Raw genomic sequence first — 18,230 nt, forward strand, 5'->3', positions numbered from 1 at the left:
AAAGATGTTGTTTGACTGTGTTGTATTCTTTAAGTCAGAATGGTAATATTTCTTCCTCTTCATTTGTAAGGGAGACAAGTTGCTGAATTACATTGGGTAGGTAGATTCATATCATGATAAAGATGACAGTGAGACAAGGGTGAGAGATGATATTTTTATATTACTAAGTCACTTTTTTCTACATAATTTTCTTAGTAATTAAAATAATTTCTATAAGAAATAACCTCATATTATACAGATTTATCTCTATCTTTCAAATATGCAACATCTTTCAGAGCTGTGTTTTATTCTGATTTTTCACATCTTGTTGGGGTTTTTTGTTTTTTTTTTTTTGGTTTTTTGTTTTTTTTGTTCTCTGAAATGAAACACCATCCCTGTTTCTAAGACCAGTACACTAAAGCCAGACTCTTGGTGGTGGTCTGCCTTGGGTCAAGTTTCAGTATGGGTTCAGTCAAGTGGCCAGAAGGCAACAGCACTAGATTAAATTGTGTAGGCCTAAGAGGAATGAAATCCATTTACCTTGCTTGCTAATTTATGTACAGTAACACTGTGTTTGCCCATTGGAAAAGATAGCTGTTATTTTTTACAGTTCCTACATAGCACTGTCTTCTTACTAATGTGCACCTATGGGCTGGGTTCTCTAGAGTGAAGCCTTAACCTGTTTGAACAAAGTGTCCATCAGCAATAGCAGTACCTATCAGTGAGGCAAGGATGAAGAGCTAGGTTGGGATTTGGGGATATGTCAGTATTTATAACGTAATAGATTTTTCTCTCTTCTCATAACTAAAGGGTAAAAGAAAGACTATCCCAGAAAAATAAGAAAGGGGAACTCTTAGACAAATACTTATATATATTTTCACCATAGCGCATATTCTGGTTTGTATTTGCATTTCTTTGCAAATCTTATTAAACTGTATTTTATATTTATTCCATAACTTTATTATGTTGAAACCACATAGGAATATTTGGTTAGTATTATCAGTTCACTTACTTGATTTAGTGCTTCTAAGTCTTCTCTATTTCTGGTAATCCTTCTGTTTGTTCATACTTACTAAGAGAGGGCTGTGTTTCTTCAGTATTGATTGCTGACATGGATGCTTTTCGAAGATTGAGTCATTACTATTCAAATTTTTCTGGCTCAGAAAAGACAATGAGAAGGGGAAAGTCTGCATGTTGCCATGGATACACTTTTTTCACAGTTAGAGCTAGATGCAGCCTGGTTAAAATTTAAAGCCCTAAATATTTTGCCTATAATGATCTTTTTCATGTATATTGTTGCAACAGAGGACAGTACCCTGTGTATTTTTTTAAAGATTTATTTATTTTAGAGAGATAGAGAGAGAAAGAGCATGGGGGATTTAGGGGGAGGAGGGAGAGAGAAACCTAAGCCTACTTTGCACAGCAGAGGCAGAGCCCATCCCAGGGCTCAATATCACGACCCTGAGACCATGACCTAAGCCAAAACCAACAGTTGGACACTTAACTGGCTATTACCCAGGTGCCCCAGGACAGTACCCTATTTATTAAGAGGGATGAATATAGTCATTAAAAGTTACAGTAGTGTCACTTTCTATATTATACTATCCTTAGCAAGTGCAGCTAGAAATTAAAATCATGGTAAGACCCAGTACAGCTGAGATTTCTTCTCATCTAATGATATTAAAGCTAGGCTTTGCCAACATCTTTTGTGTTTCTGAAACAAACTGGTATATTCTTCTGGGGTCATTGATTATTTATTCCTTAGTTCATTCGTTCCATACATATATTTAGCTCCTTTGATATATTCCAGGTAGTATTTTAGGAAATGAATATAGAAGAGTACAACAACAACAACAACAACAAAAAAAAACACCCATGAATGTAGAATCCCACTGTCTGGTTGTAGAAAGAATTAAACATGTGTCATCAAACCAGCGAGCTTATCTAATAAAATTGTGAAAAGAATTATAAGAATAAGTTGTTAAAAAATAGCTACAATGGGAGTCATCAAGGCAGTTTTTTTTCATTACATATTAAATTTCTATTCCTAGAAATAAGGTTAGTAAGAGTATTCCCCCTAAATTCTCTCCCAAAGACCAAGTCTTCATAAACAGACTTCTTGCAAAGGAATTATGAATAAGATATAAGACATGAATAACGTCAGTTATTCTGAAAATCATAAAAGGAAGAAAGGGTAGAAAGCTTAGCCAAAAGAGAAGTTCAATTACCCTAGTCAAGGAATAATGGTGAAGGGAATTGAAATTATTTTGATAGCCTTAGAATTCTCAAGAAAACTGGCTTGTTACTTGTCCATTCAGAAGAAAAATTACTTCTCTGAATGTCTTGAGTTTATAACAGTTTCAGCACTACCAAGTAAATACTCTGTTATCTAAGGCTGTTTTAGGCAAATGTCGATTGAGTCTTTCAGATTATTTGGTTAGAGTCATTTTAATGGCCATTAAGCATGGCCAGACATTCAGGGGCTAGGCTGGCTAGGCTCAAGTAACTTAGCAATCCTCTACAAATATATCCCTAATTGTATCTGCTTTTTTCAACTTTCATCCACAGTTTTGGTGCCCAAATTCAAATTGCCTTGTTATAATTAGGTCGCTCAGTTTGGCTTTAGATTTAAGGCCTTCGACTATTTGGGGTCTTAGTAATTTGAAATGTTATTGAGGGGCTGGAGATACTAAAAAGGATTATTTCAGGAACTTCTACTTAGATTTCAGCTGTGTCCGTATGGATCAAAGGAATCAGTCTCCCAAAGAGACAAAAGAGAAAATATTTTAAGCAAAGGGGATAGTGAGTGAGAAGGTCCTGTGCACAAAACAATGTGGCACTCTTTCCTGCACTTTTCTTCCAAATGTGTCGTGTGAACTTAGTCTCTCAGCAACTGATTATTGTTGATTCCTCTTTACTTTTCTTCAGACTTGACGTAGAACGGTACCCTGTATTTATGTTCTTCAAATGTTGCCATGAGAAATTTAAAGATGGAGAGTTAAAGAGTTTGATCCTTTATCACTATCAGAATGGAAAGTGGATGTGGGCGTATTTAAAAGGAACTAAAAATGTTGCTTTTAAAATCTTTGCTGTACTATAAGACCTTTAGTTGGCATCCAAGGGCAAATTAAGACTTCCACTTGGTAGACGTCAAATTACAAGGCAATTAACTTTCTATTTTTTATTTTTTTATAAACATATTAGCCCCAGGGGTACAGGTCTGTGAATCGCCAGGTTTACACACTTCACAGCATTCACCATAGCACATACCCTCCCCAGTGTCTATAACCCCACCATCCTCTCCCTACTCCCCTCCCCCTGGCAACCCTCAGTTTGTTTTGTGAGATTAAGAGTCTCCTATGGTTTGTCTCCCTCCCGGTCCCATCTTGTTTCATTTATTCTTTTCCTATACCCCAAACTCCCCACGTTGCATCTCCGCTTCCTCATATCAGGGAGATCATATGATAGTTGTCTTTCTCCAATTGACTTATTTCGCTAAGCATAACCCTTCTAGTTCCATCCACGTTGTCACAAATGGCAAGATTTCATTTCTTTTGATGGCTGCATAGTATTCCATTGTGTATATATACCACATCTTCTTTACCCATTCATCTGTTGATGGACATCTAGGTTCTTTCCATAGTTTGGCCATTGTGGACATTGCTGCTGTAAACATTCGGGTGCACATGCCCCTTCGGATCACTACGTTTGTATCTTTAGGGTAAATACCCAGTAGTACAATTGCTGGGTCATAGGGTAGTTCTATTTTCAACCTTTTGAGGAACCTCCATGCTGTTTTCCAGAGTGGTTGCACCAGCTTGCATTCCCACCAACAGTGTAGGAGGGTTCCCCTTTCTCCACATCCTCACCAGCATCTGTCATTTCCTGACTTACTAATTTTAGCCATTCGGACTGGTGTGAGGTAGTATCTCATTGTGGCTTTGATTTGTATTTCCCTGATGCCGAGTGATGTGGAGCAGTTTTTCATGTGTCTGTTAGCCATCTGGATGTCTTCTTTGCAGAAATGTCTGTTCATGTCCTCTGCTCATTTCTCGGTTGGCTTATTTGTCAATTGACTTGGTTTTTAGATCTAAGCACTGAGGATTCTGTCTTGATATAAATGAGCACCTTAAACCATAAATTGGTTTTTTTTTTTTTCAGAAGGATTCTGTCTTGATATAAATGAGCACCTTAAACCATAAATTGGTTTTTTTCAGAAAGGTACTGAAAAATAAACTATTATAAAATTGTCAGCAGCTGACAACCAGAGAACTGATTCTGTAATTTAGTGAAAAACTAAAAAGATCAAAATCACATTTCTGCCTTTTAACAGGCCTTTGGCTGTTGCACAGAACCTGCTATAGCATCGTAGAAGGGAAGGAGGAAGTAGAGGTCATAAGGCCCACTTTACACTGTTGGGGAAAAGGATGTGCCTAATCTTAGTCTGCTGTGACTCTTAAGAACAGAGACTTAAAGATGTACTAGCCGTGCTCTGAGAGAATTAATCAGAAGAATTCAGACAAATCATCGTGCTATGTGTAGAGCAGTTTGGCTTCTAATAATTACAGATGTTTTGTTTGCCTAACTCTTTATTCAGATGCACAAAACAACACATATTCTCTAGTTTACCCTTATAAATGGATTCAGAAGAATTAATTATCCATCAGACTTTCATACATTTTTTCTTAGATTAGCTTATTTGGTCATTTGTGTCCCCTGAATCTATAGGATGCCATAGAATAATGTTTTTTTAATATATTTCTGTATATTCATATGTATTCCAGTATTCCGATTGTCCTCACTTGGTTTTAGATCTTTGACTATAATTCTAATCGTGATACATGGCAGTTATGTAAGAGAGTATTTTTTTTTAATTTGTTTATTTGTTTATTTACAGCATAACAGTGTTCATTGTTTTGGCATCACACCCAGTGCTCCATGAAGTACGTGCCCTCCCTATTACCCATCACCTGGTTCCTCAACCTCCCACCCCCCCCCCCCACCCCTTCAAAACCCTCTGGTTGTTTTTCAGAGTCCATAGTCTCTCATGGTTCATCTCCCCTTCCAGTTTCCCTCAACTGCCTCTGCTCTCCATCTCCCCATGTCCTCCATGTTATTTGTTATGCTCCACAAATAAGTGAGACCATATGATACTTGACTCTCTCTGCTTGACTTATTTCGCTCAGCATAATTTCTTCCAGTCCCGTCCATGTTGCTACAAAAGTTGGGTATTCATCCCTTCTGATGGAGGCATAATACTCCATTGTGTATACGTGCCACATTTTCCTTATCCATTCGTCCGTTAAAGGGCATCTTGGTTCTTTCCACAGATTGGCGACCGTGGCCATTACTGCAATAAACGTTGGGGTACAGATGGCTCTTCTTTTCACTACATCTGTATCTTTGGGGTAAATACCCAGCAGTGCAATTGCAGGGTCATAGGGAAGTTCTATTTTTAATTTCTTGAGGAATCTCCACACTGTTCTCCAAAGTGGCTGCACCAACTTGCATTCCCACCAACAGTGGAAGAGGGTTCCCCTTTCTCCACAATCTATCCAATACATGTTGTTTCCTGTCTTACTAATTTTGGCCATTCTAACTGGTGTAAGGTGATACCGCACTGAGGTTTCAATTTGAATCTCCGTGATGGCTAGTGATGATGAACTTTTTTTCATGTGTCTGATAGGCATTTGTATGTCTTCATTGGAGAAGTGTCTGTTCATATCTTCTGCCCATTTTTTGATCTGATTATCTGTTTTGTGTGTGTTGAGTTTGAGGAGTTCTTTATAGATCCTGCATATCAACCTTTTGTCTGTACTGTCATTTGCAAATATCTTCTCCCATTCCGTGGGTTGCCTCTCTGTTTTGTTGACTGTTTCCTTTGCTGTGCAGAAGCTTTTGATCTTGATGAAGTCCCAAAAGTTCATTTTCGCTTTTGTTTCCTTGGCCTTTGGAGACATATCTTGAAAGAAGTTGCTGTGGCTGATATCGAAGAGGTTACCGCCTATGTTCTCCTCTAGGATTCTGATGGATTCCTGTCTCACGTTGAGGTCTTTTATCCATTTCGAGTTTATCTTTGTGTACGGTGTAAGAGAATGGTTGAGGTTCATTCTTCTACATATCGCTGTCCAGTTTTCCCAGCACCATTTATTGAAGAGACTGTCTTTTTTCCATTGTATATTTTTTCCTGTTTTGTCGAAGATTATTTGACCATAGAGTTGAGGGTCCATATCTGGGCTCTCCGCTCTGTTCCACTGGTCTATGTGTCTGTTTTTATGCCAGTACCACGCTGTCTTGGTGATCACAGCTTTGTAGTAAAGCTTGAAATCGGGTAACGTGATGCCGCCAGTTTTGTTTTTGTTTTTCAACATTTCCTTAGCAATTCGGGGTCTCTTCTGACTCCATACAAATTTTAGGATTATTTGCTCCAGCTCTTTGAAAAATACCGGTGGAATTTTGATCGGAATGGCATTAGGGGAGGGGAGGCGAACCATAAGAGACTATGGACTCTGAAAAACAACCTGAGGGTTTTGAAGGGTCAGGGGTGGGAGGTTGGGGGAACAGGTGGTGGGTGATGGGGAGGGCACGTTTTGCATGGAGCACTGGGTGTTGTGCAAAAAGAATGAATACTGTTACGCTGAAAAAATTAATAAAAAGGGGAAAAAAAAAGTATAGATTGCTGTAGGCAGTATAGACCTTTTAACAATGTTTATTCTTCCGATCCAAGAGCATAGAATGGTCTTCCATCTTTTTGTGTCTTCTTCAATTTCTTTCATGAGTGTTCTGTAGTTCCTCAAGTACAGATCCTTTACCTCTTTGGTTAGGTTTATTCCCAGGTATCTTATAGTTTTTGGTGCTATAGTAAATGGAATCGATTCTCTAATTTCCCTTTCTGTATTTTCATTGTTAGTGCATAAGAAAGCCACTGATTTCTGTACATTGACTTTGTATCCTGCCACGTTACTGAATTGCTGTATGAGTTCTAGTAGTTTGGGGGTGGAGTCTTTGGGGTTTTCCATATAAAGAATCATGTCATCTGCGAAGAGAGAGAGTTTGACTTCTTCCTTGCCAATTTGGATACCTTTTATTTCTCTTTGTTGTCTGATTGCCATTGCTAGGCCTTCTAATACTATGTTGAACAAGAGTGGTGAGAGTGGGCATCCGTTTCATGTTCCTGATCTCAACGGGAAGGCTGCAGGCTTTTCCCCATTGAGGATCATATTTGCTGTGGGTCTTTCATAGATAGATTTTATGAAGTTCAGGAATGTTCCCTCTATCCCTATACTTTGAAGCGTTTTCATCAGGAACGGATGCTGGATTTTGTCAAATGCTTTTTCTACATCAATTGAGAGGACCATGTGGTTCTTCTCTCTTCTCTTATTGATTTGTTCTATCACATTGATTGATTTGCAAATGTTGAACCATCCTTGCAACCCAGGGATGAATCCCACCTGGTCATGGTGGATAATCTTTTTAATGTGCTGTTGGATCCTGTTTGCTAGGATCTTGTTGAGAATCTTAGCATCCATATTCATCAGTGATATTGGTCTGAAATTCTCCTTTTTAGTAGGGTCTTTGCCTGGTTTGGGGATCAGGGTAATGCTGGCTTCATCAAAAGAGTCTGGAAGTTTTCATTCTGCTTCAATTTTTTTGAAACAGCTTCGGGAGAATTGGTGTAATTTCTTCTTTGAAAGTTTGGTAGAATTCCCCAGGGAATCCGTCAGGTCCTGGGCTCTTGTTTTTTGGGAGGTTTTTGATCACTGCTTCAATCTCATTACTAGATATCAGTCTATTCAGGTTGTCAATTTCTTCCTGGTTCAGTTTTGGGAGTTTATAGTTTTCCAAGAATGCATCCATTTCATCTAGGTTGCTTAGCTTGTTGGCATATAGCTGTTGGTAATAATTTCTGATGATTGTTTCTATTTCCTTGGTGCTGGTTGTGATCTCTCCCTTTTCATTCATAATTTTATTAATTGGGGCTTTCTCTCTTTTCTTTTGGATTAGTGTGGCCAATGGGTTATCGATCTTATTGATTCTTCCAAAAAAAACAGCTTCTGTTTTTATTGATATGTTCTACTGTATCTCTGGTGTCTTCCTCATTGATCTCTGCTCTAATCTTGATTATTTCCCTTCTTGCATGTGGAGTTGGTTTGATTTATTGTTCGTTCTCCAGTTCTTTAAGGTGTAGAGACAGCTGGTGTATTCTGGATTTTTCAATTTTTTTTGAGGCAGTCTTGGATGGCTATGTATTTCCCTCTTAGAACCGCCTTTGCTGTATCCCATAGGTTTTGGACCGAAGTGTCTTCATTCTCATGGGTTTCCATGAATTGTTTAAGTTCTTCTTTGATCTCCTGGTTGATGCAAGCATTCTTAAGCAAGGTGGTCTTTAGCTTCCAGGTGTTTGAGTTCCTTCCGAACTTTTCCTTGTGTTTGAGCTCCAGTTTCAAAGCATTGTGATCTGAGAATATGCAGGGAATAATGTCAGTCTTTTGGTATCGGTTGAGTCCTGCTTTGTGACCGAGTATGTGGTCCATTCTGGAGAAGGTTCCATGTGCACTTGAGAAGAATGAGTATTCTGTTGTTTTAGGGTGGAATGTTCTGTATATGTCTATGAGGTCCATCTGGTCCAATGTGTCATTCAATGCTCTTATTTCTTTATTAATTTTCTGCTTCGATGATCTGTCTATTTCTGAGAGAGGCATATTAAGATCTCCTACTATTATTGTTTTCACATGAATATGACTCTTTATCTTGATTAATAGTTTTCTTATGTAATTGGGTGCTCCAATACTGGGGGCGTTGATGTTTACAATTGTTAGATTCTCTTGGTGGATAGTCCCTTTAAGAATTATGTAGTGTCCTTCTATATCTCTGACTACAGTCTTTAGTTTAAAATCTAATTTATCTGATATGAGAATCGCTACCCCGGCCTTCTTCTTAGGCCCATTGGCATGAAAGATGCTTCTCCATCCCTTCACTTTCAGTGTGTGTGTATCCTTAGGTTTAAAGTGGGGTCTCTTGTAGACAACATATGGATGGGTCATGTCTTTTTATCCAATCTGCAACCCTGTGTTCTTTTATGGGCACGTTTAGGCCGTTCACATTGAGAGTGATTATTGATAGATAGGTTGTGATTGACATCGTGTTACCTTTGAAGTCTTTCTGTCTGTAGATTGTCTCTATATTTCTGTTCAATGATATTCTTAGGATTTTTTCTCATTTATTGGATCCCCCTTAATATTTTCTGCAGTGTCGCCTTGATGGTTGCATAGTCTTTTAAGCCTTGCCGGTCTTGGAAACTCTTTATCTCTCCATCCATTTTGAATGTCAGACTTGCTGTATAAAGTATTCTTGGCTGCATGTTCTTCTCATTTAGTACTCTGAATATACTTTGCCAGTCCTTCCTGGCTTGCCAGGTCTCTGTGGACAGGTCTGACATTATTCTAATGGGCTTTCCTCTGTATGTAAGGAGCCTCTTTGTCCTAGCTGCATTTAAGATGGTCTGTCTAGAAGCATAATTCTTCATTCTAACTATCAGGTGTCGTGAGGACTTTGGAGAATCTAAAATCTTGGGGGGAAACCACTCTGCCTCTAGTACATGAATGTTGTTTCCATTCGTGAGATTGGGAAAATTTTCATAGACAACTTGTTCCACTATATCTTCTAGACTTCTTTCTTTTTCCTCCCCTTCAGGGATTCCAATAATTCTGACGTTGGAACGTTTCATGGCATCGTTTATTTCCCTGATTCTGTTTTCGTGGCTTCTGAGCTGTTTGTTCCAGGCTTCCTCCTGATCCTTTCTCTCTATCTGTTGGTCCTCCAGATCACTAATTCTATCTTCTGTCTCAGTTACCCTAGCTTTTAGAGAATTTAGATTAGATTGGAATTCATTGAGAGCATTTTGAACATCATCCCTGGTGGCTTTCAGTTCTGCCCTAACATTGTGAACATCATCCCTGGTGGCTTTCAGTTCTGCCCTAATCAATTCTGTTTGGTCATCCATGGCTTTCTCCAACCTAGCTATTGCCTGGATAATTATTAACCTGAATTCCTTTTCCAACATATTGTCTATATTGATAGCCATTAGCTCTGTTGCAGAAGGCCCATCCTCTGTATTTTTCTTCTGTTGGGTATTCCTCCTCCTAGTCATTTTGGTAAGAGATGACTGAACAGATGCAGCTGGAGGTATCGATTGTGGTGCAGTCAAGGTGCACCCTGGAACGCTTTTGTGCAATTAGGATTCCCCACCGAAATGAAAGAAATAGAAAAGAAAAAGAAATGGAGAAGAAAGAGACAAAAAAGAAAAGAAAAAAGAAAAAGAGAGAGAGAGAGACAGGAAAAAAAGGGAAGATAAAAGAGAAGGCTCAGCCCAAATGGGCCCCAAGGTAAGATTTAAGAAGTATACAAACAAAAACAGACAAAGAAAAAGACTGATAGAAGTATATGACATGAGAAAAAAAATATATATAAAAGCAAAAAAAAAAAAAAAGGAAGAACCTCATCAGAAAGAACCCCAAGTATAATATTTTTATATACTATCAGGACAAACACAAATACACAGAAACACTGACGGAAGGAAAAGATGGGAGAGTGGTTATAAATTTTCAGTGTGGGCGAAGAAGGTTATTTTGATTCTTCCTGGATGTATCTTGATGTTTTTGTTAAGGGACTCAACATTCCTAAGATAAAGTGGGATTAAAAATTGGTTTATGTAGGGGCACCTGGGTGGCTCAGTGTGTTAAGCCTCTGTCTTCAGCTCAGGTCATGATCTCAGGGTCCTGGAATCAAGCCCCACATCGGGCTCTCTGCTCAGTGGGGATCCTGTTTCCCCCTCTCTCTCTGCCTTCCTCTCTGCCTACTTGTGATCTCTCTTTAAAAAAAAAAGAAAAAAAAATTCGTTTACCTATAGGGGTAGCATTGATTGAGGGAAGGGATTACCTTGAAGTTTAACTCTATATGTATATTAGAAAATAAAAATTAAAAAAATAAACTAAACTAAACTAAATTAAAATTTAAAAAAAAAATTTAAAAATAGAAAATCAAAAGAAAAACATGGGTGTATGTAACCAAACGTTCAGGTTAGAAGGTTATTAAGGAATTTGATGTACTGGACATCTCACTGTGATGGTAAATAGGTTAAAAAATATCTATATGTATAAAAAAGAACCAGAATATTGGTAAAGAGTTAAAAATAAAAGTTGTATTTATGAAGTAGTGGTGGTTGTTCTCTTGTAGTCTTTTTTTTTTTCCTTCTTTCCTGGTTGGTTTTCTGGGGGAGGGGCCTGCCACGTGGGTTTTCAGACAATGATGTTCCCTGAGTTAGGTCCTCCCGCTCCCCTCAAGGGGGTGGGCTCTGAGGAAACCGTTTTTTTAGGCTTTTGTTCTCTGGAGGTTTCTTTCATCTTTTTTCTCTCGTCTTAACAGCTTTTGATGGTTTTTGGAGGTTTAGAGGAGAGCAAACTGCACCCAGACCTCCCTCTCAGAGAGAAGACTCAGAATGCTCTGCAGAGCTGCTGGCAGAGTAGGTTCTGACTGAGTCACAGTCCCTGGGGATGCAGGGTCTCCTCCTTGTACCCAATACCACGGCAGTGGTGACTGTCTGGGCAGCTCCAGACCGCCAGAGAGGTTCCAAGCAGCAATCACATACTAAGATTTTCCCGCTGGCCCAGGCTGGGAATGCCTGATTTTTCAGGATGCCAGAGCCCCAGGCTAGTACCTGTGCACACCCCTCCCAGGGGAGGGTGTGGGATGCGTGTTTCGGGAATGCCGTCTGGCCAGGCTCCCAGCCCCTCTCAGGAGCCGGACCCCACGCGTACTCAGGCGCGCTGGCGGCTCAGGTGCACTGGTGGCTCAGGGACCAAGACCTGCTTTCTCCATCACACTCTCTCTGGCTCAGCGCCAGGGGAGGCTGTCCTGGGTCCGGGGACTTAAGCCCCTGTCCCTAACCGCACTGATTCCCACAATTTCCAATTCCCCACCCCCACCCCCACCCCGGATCCTTTGCTCTTTTTTTTTTTTTTTTTTGAGTGCTTTCAACCAGGCTCCAAGCTAATGCTGGTCCCCAGACGCAGGGCACTCTCGTATTGGGGTATTACTTTCCAATCCGTCGCCTCTGGTGGCTCCCTCCCCCTTTTGTTTATCTTCCAATATCAGTCCGATGTTCCCACTCTGCTTTACCTGCCACTGGCGTCTTCTGCTCCTGTAGAGATCCAGACGTGTATAATTCTGGTCTCAGCCTGATTTCATGGGTGATCGGAGTTCTTTGGTAGGTAATCAGCTCACTTTAGGGTACAGGTTGAAAAGGCACCTCCTCCTACTTCCCCGCCATCTTGACCCCCCCCACACTCCTTTTTCTAACGGTGTCATCGCACTCTGCCCCTGGCTGGTGATTATTGTTTTATGGAGGTATGATTTACATCCTGTCGAAGTTACTCATGATAAGTGCAGGATTCACTGAATTTCAGTTGTTTTAAAGACTTGTTTTAAAGACATGTGCAAGCATCACCACAAACCACTTCGGGAAGATTTCCATCCCATCCTGTGGTTTTTTCCTGGTTTTTTTTTGTTTTTTTGTTTTTTTTTTTTTTTTTTCTGTGATACAACTTAAGAGCCTGGAGGGCTCACTTGCTCCTGGTGGACTGGGAAGGTTGCCTCCTCACCATGCTGGGATGGTTGCCTCCTCACCTAAGCCTTTCAACATAGGAAATAAAGGAGTGTATACTGAAGGTGGCTGTGGGTGGGGAGGAAACTCTATCCCTTTCCTAGGTGATAAGAGGAGATAGATAAAGTAGGGTTCCCCAGTGTCATGAAGGATGATGCCATCAGCTTTTAGAATGAACCACCCCCTATGACCCAGCAATTGCACTACTGGGTATTTACCCTAAAGATACAAACATAGTGATCCGAAGGGGCACGTGTACCCGAATGTTTATGGCAGCAATGTCTACAATAGCCAGACTATGGAAAGAACCTAGATGTCCATCAACAGATGAATGGATAAAGAAGATGTGGTATATATACACAATGGAATACTATGCAGCCATCAAAAGAAATGAAATCTTGCCATTTGCGACGACGTGGATGGAACTAGAGCGTATCATGCTTAGTGAAATAAGTCAATCGGAGAAAGACAACTATCATATGATCTCCCTGATATGAGGACATGGAGAAGCAACATGGGGGGGTAGGGGGATAGGAGAAGAATAAATGAAACAAGATGGGATTGGGAGGGAGACAAACCATAAATGACTCTTAATCTCACAAAACAAACTGGGGGTTGCTGGGGGGAGGTGGGATTGGGAGAGGGGGAGCGGGCTATGGACATTGGGGAGGGGAGGCGAACCATAAGAGACTATGGACTCTGAAAAACAACCTGAGGGTTTTGAAGGGTCAGGGGTGGGAGGTTGGGGCAACCTGAGGGTTTTGAAGGGTCAAGGGTGGGAGGTTGGGGGAACAGGTGGTGGGTAATGGGGAGGGCACGTTTTGCATGGAGCACTGGGTGTTGTGCAAAAAGAATGAATACTGTTACGCTGAAAAAATAAATAAAATGGAAAAAAAAAAAAAAAGAATGAACCACCCCTGCAAATTAACAACTGCACTTAACCCTTTTGTGAAGCGTACCTTCTTGAGTGTTGAGCAGAGTAACTTCTTAGACTCGGTGGGAGATTCCACCGAGTACTTTGCTTTGGTCTTGCTACTTCTCTGAATCCAATCACGTCTTTGTTGGAGGTAAAGGTGCCCAAGATAGTGCTGCAGCAGGAGCTGATTAGGGCCTCTTTGATGGTAGCTCCGCATTTGGACCCTCAGCTACTGCTTAAATGACACTCACTTGACAGTTGGTAACATTTGGTGTTGGGTAATTCCCAAGGATTTTTTAAAAATATTTTATTTATTTATTTGACAGAGAGAGAGGTCACAAGTAGGCAGAGAAGCAGGCAGAGAGAGAGGGAGAAACAGGCTCCCCACTGAGCAGAGAGCCTGATGCGGGGCTTGATCTCAGGACCCTGAGATCATGACCCGAGCCGAAGGCAGGGGCTTAAACCACTGAGCCACCCAGGCGCCCCTTCCCATGGATTTAGAACTTATCTAGTCTTCAGCGCCCGATTTTATTGGGATACTGGACTCAAATCATGTTTATTTGCATACCAAGTTTTTGACAAGTTTTTAGAGCTTTTGCAGGGAAAAGTGAGGAATTTACTTTAGATGTGTCATAAATTTATGTCACTTAAAAGGAAAGAGTTGGTACTCAGGATATTGAATGAGAAGTTGGTAAACTGTTTTGTTTGTAAAACATTTCCTTTGTTCTGGAACTCCCTCATTTTTTGAAGTTGTAAGTTTGGACGTTTCTGGTGGCCTAACAACTCAATAGCCCTCAGATAGTCATGAAGTACTTTAGACGTTTTCGGGGAAAACATTCATCCTTAGCGAGACGTGAAAGTTCTAATCTTGCCTCAAAAGTGTATCTCCCTGAGGTAATGATTTTCAGGTTAAAAAAAAAAAAAGTCCCATAAAGCAGGTCTGGGGTGTAGCTAATCTGGAGTAGAGTCAGGCTTCTTCCCTGTGGCTGGGGGTCTTCCACCACAGTGGTTTTGCTCCTTAGGTCACATGGGTTTTACTGTAGTATTTGTCTTTCATACACTTTCTCCATGAAATACATGGGAAGACTACGTGTCCTCTGAACCATCCAACTGACCCAACCTTTTGGCCTCTAAGACTGCTCTTATCCCAAAACAGTGGTGATTTTGTTTGTATTTGCTATTACATTGGACTTAGTGATTTATTGGTACTGACTCCATCTTCTGTATACTTGGTGACCTTCCAGTAATTTACCTGGGTAGTTGTGGTTATTTGACAGGTTTTTCTTGAGCACACCACCAAATGGGCTCTGGTGTCCAGTGGTGGGAAAACAGACAAGGTCCTTTTTCTCATGGAGTTTGGAATACTGTGGAGAAGAAGAGAAAATCAGCAAGTAAACAGAAAAGTGAAATAACTGTGGCCAGTGGCAAGTGTTCTGAGAAATCAGAGCAGAATGTGGAAGCACAGAGTGCCGAGAACCTCTTTCTAGACAGTGTTAGGGTACACCTTTGCCTTTTTGGGCAGTGTGCACGCTCCTTTCTTTGGGGGCAAGGGTTAGTTACTTCTGTGGGTTATTTCTGTAACCTCTGCCATTTAGCTCCTTGGGTTGGGGACACCTTAAAGGTGGAAGCTTTGTGTACAGGCTAGTCAACTTTTCCTTAGTTGCCTGCCATATCCTGAGGCCAGGCCAGCTAACTTGGCAGTGTATCCTGTCAGTTGCTGGGATGGGAGGTTGGAGTGCATTCCTCGTGTGGCATACGCTTCTCCTGTGCTTCTGCAAATGCTGAAGAAATTCCAGGTTTACTCAAAACTATTTTGGTAAAAGGCAGCTGCTTGAGAAGTTGTGAGCACTAACTCAGTTCAGCAGAACTTCAGGTCCTAGTGGTCGGGCTAAATGAAGCATGCTGCAGTCTTTTGGCTCTCATTTTCTCTCTGGCTCTGTCACCAGGGCCTTTTTGTGGCATCTTCCTCCCCATGGTTCCCTCCTTCCTTTTTAGGTAAGGAGGGTTTTGTTTTTGTTTGTTTGTTTTTAAGGTTTATTTATTCTTTTAAAGATATTTGTTTATTTGAGAGAGTCTCCATGGCGGCAGGGGGAGGGCAGAGGGAGAGAGAGAGAGAATGTCAAGTACACTCTGCACTGAGCCAGGAGCCAGACTGAGGGCTCCATCCCAGGACCCTGAGATCATGACCTGAGCCAGAGTCAGGGTTGGATGCTTAACCCACTGAACCCTGAAGATGGGCTCCTGAAAATATGTTCCTGAAAGTGGGCCGAGAATATGTAGTATAATGCCACCGACTGTACTGTTTGTCACTTGATTCATTCAGAAAATTACACAATTCTTGGAAAGAACATGGCATGCCTCATTAAGATCAGTAGTCAGGGGTAGCAGAGAGTTTGTGAATGACTGCCCCACCCCCACCCCCAGGGCAGTGGTGTCTGGCCAGGGTCTGCAGGAGCACGTGTAATTAGGCCTTTGGTCTCTGTGTTGTAACGTGTGGATTCTGCTTTCCAGGGTAGGCATTGCTGTCTTTATTTTGTCAGCACAGTTCTCTCCTGCCTCAGGGCCCTGGGAAGGGGCTTCGGACTGGGGTATGGGGAGGCCAGGACTTTAGGAGAGGCTGCTCCAAAGCTCCTGGTGGCAGAAGAGCAGAAGGGAACAGGGGAACTGGGGTGAAAGAGGCCCGCTGGCTCCCAGGGAACTCCAAGCCTGGAGGCAGAGCAAGCAGCGCTGGCAGTTGCAAGCCCCAGTGCAGTTGCAAGTTCTGCAAAGTGCACGGAACTGCTTCCCTGGGGGCAGATTCAGGGCTCGGTCCGGCTACAGCCCCTTAAGGCGGACTTGCAGGGTCGGGAGCCCATCTCCGCTTGCCCGGCTCACTCGCTCCGCCTCTCCAGGCTGCCAGGTAACCAGCAGTTCTGTGCCCCCAGCGAGCACGCCCTCCCTGGCATGCACACCGACAGCCCTCCCTCCCCCCTGCCCCTCATCAGTCACTTGGCGGAGTTGGCATAGGTGGGAGCTGGTCTCCTCTGGGCACTGGCAGTGGCGGAGGCGCAAGCAGCCGCAGCGGCAGTGGTAGCTAGTGGCCCAGCGGTAGAGGTTTGGCTGAGGACGGCTGAAGCGAAGGGAGAGGGGCAGGACCACAAGGACTCCCCGGATGGTGTTTCTCCTCCAAGTGGCACCGGTTTTGGCTTTGGAGGGGTGGGTGGGGTACAGCCCATCCATGACCAGGGGTGACAAGAAGAGCCCAACCAGGTACCTGTTCAGAGCTGAAGGGGTGGAAGGGGATGGAGGGCTGGGGGCAGGTGGGGGCTACCCGGGGCATGGGGGAGGCGCACGCTGCTAAGATGGAGATTCCGGGGCTGGGGGAGGCTGGGGGGTTGGTGGCGGCGGGTGGAGTCGCTCCTGCTAGGGGCCAGGGCTGGGGCTGTTCCCACCTCAGCACTGGTGGCTCCTCCTCAGCAGCCCTCCGTGGCTGGGTGGCTCAGTCAGTTAAGCATCTGCCTTTAAGGGGCATCATGATCTCAGGGTCCTGAGACTGAGCCCTGCATCCATCTCCCTGGATGGGGTATGGGGAGGCCAGGACTTTAGGAGAGGCTGCTCCAAAGCTCCTGGTGGCAGAAGAGCAGAGGGTGCTTCTCCCTCTCCCTCTGTGTCTGCCCACGACTTGTGCTCACTGTCTCTCAAATAATAAAATCTTTTTTAGAAAGTAAATATAGTTTATTTAGCATAATCTTTAAGAAAAAATGATGATAGTGATTGGTATAAAAATCAGTTTAGGGGCGCCTGGGTGGCTCAGTGGGTTAAGCCGCTGCCTTCGGCTCAGGTCATGATCTCAGGGTCTTGGAATCGAGTCCCACATCAGGCTCTCTGCTCAGCGGAGAGCCTGCTTCCCTTCCTCTCTCTCTGCCTGCCTCTCTTGTGATTTCTCTCTGTCAAATAAATAAATAAATAAATCTTTAAAAAAAAATCAGTTTAAACTAGCTTCACAGTTTATATGACTGATCTTGATGAATCTTGGCTTCCATGCACTGAGGAATGAAGCCGTGCTGTCCCCACATCACAGAGAAAGACACGGAGGTTAAGAGAGGTGAAGTAATTTTCCAGGCAAAGAGTAGAAATTGGAAGAATGGAAACTGGTCCTGTTCTCCTCCAGAGCCCAGAGGCTCAACTGTCAGCTTGTTTTTTTTTTTCCATTTCTTTAATAAACATTTACTTTTTAGACTACATTTTTTAGTGCTACATTCTGTCACTCCAGGATTCTCCCCAGAACCCATAAGAGAGGGCTCTGGGGCCAGATTCTCCCTCCCTGTTCCAGGGGCCCCGGGTGACTCCTTCTGTCTGTTCAACAACCAGGACACAGAGGTCTTGGGGGGACCCTTCCTTGGCCATGGGTGTCCACCTCTGCCTGGCTTTCCCACGCGCTGCTGGAGGGTGAAGTCAGGGTCAGGGGTAGTGAGGTGGCTGGGGAAGGAGGAACAGGCTGAGGGTATCCCAGCCTGGTGATTCCACTTACCTGCCAGACCATTCTTCCCAGCTCCATCCAGCGTCCCATTGATCTGCTGCTGCTGCTGCTGCTGCTGCTGCTGCTGCTGCTGCTGCTGCTGCTGCTGCTGCTGCTGCTTCCAGATCCCCGCCAGCACCAGCAGAGGTGAGGGAGGGATCTGCCCTGTGCGGACC

At 42.8% G+C, this 18,230-nt stretch overlaps 1 protein-coding gene across 1 annotated transcript in view; it reads left to right on the top strand.

The window, feature by feature from the left end:
* LOC123936224 (transport and Golgi organization protein 1 homolog) overlaps positions 1 to 18,230 on the top strand; it is a 101,764-nt gene that overhangs the window by 58,992 nt on the left and 24,542 nt on the right. The window contains exon 5 of the mRNA XM_045996893.1: positions 18,088 to 18,201. Within this exon, the coding sequence (XP_045852849.1) occupies positions 18,088 to 18,201 (114 nt within the window). The remainder of the gene's footprint in view (positions 1 to 18,087; positions 18,202 to 18,230) is intronic.

The sequence above is a fragment of the Meles meles genome, unplaced genomic scaffold (genome assembly GCF_922984935.1).
Source record: "Meles meles unplaced genomic scaffold, mMelMel3.1 paternal haplotype, whole genome shotgun sequence".
Taxonomy (NCBI): Eukaryota; Metazoa; Chordata; class Mammalia; order Carnivora; family Mustelidae; genus Meles; species Meles meles.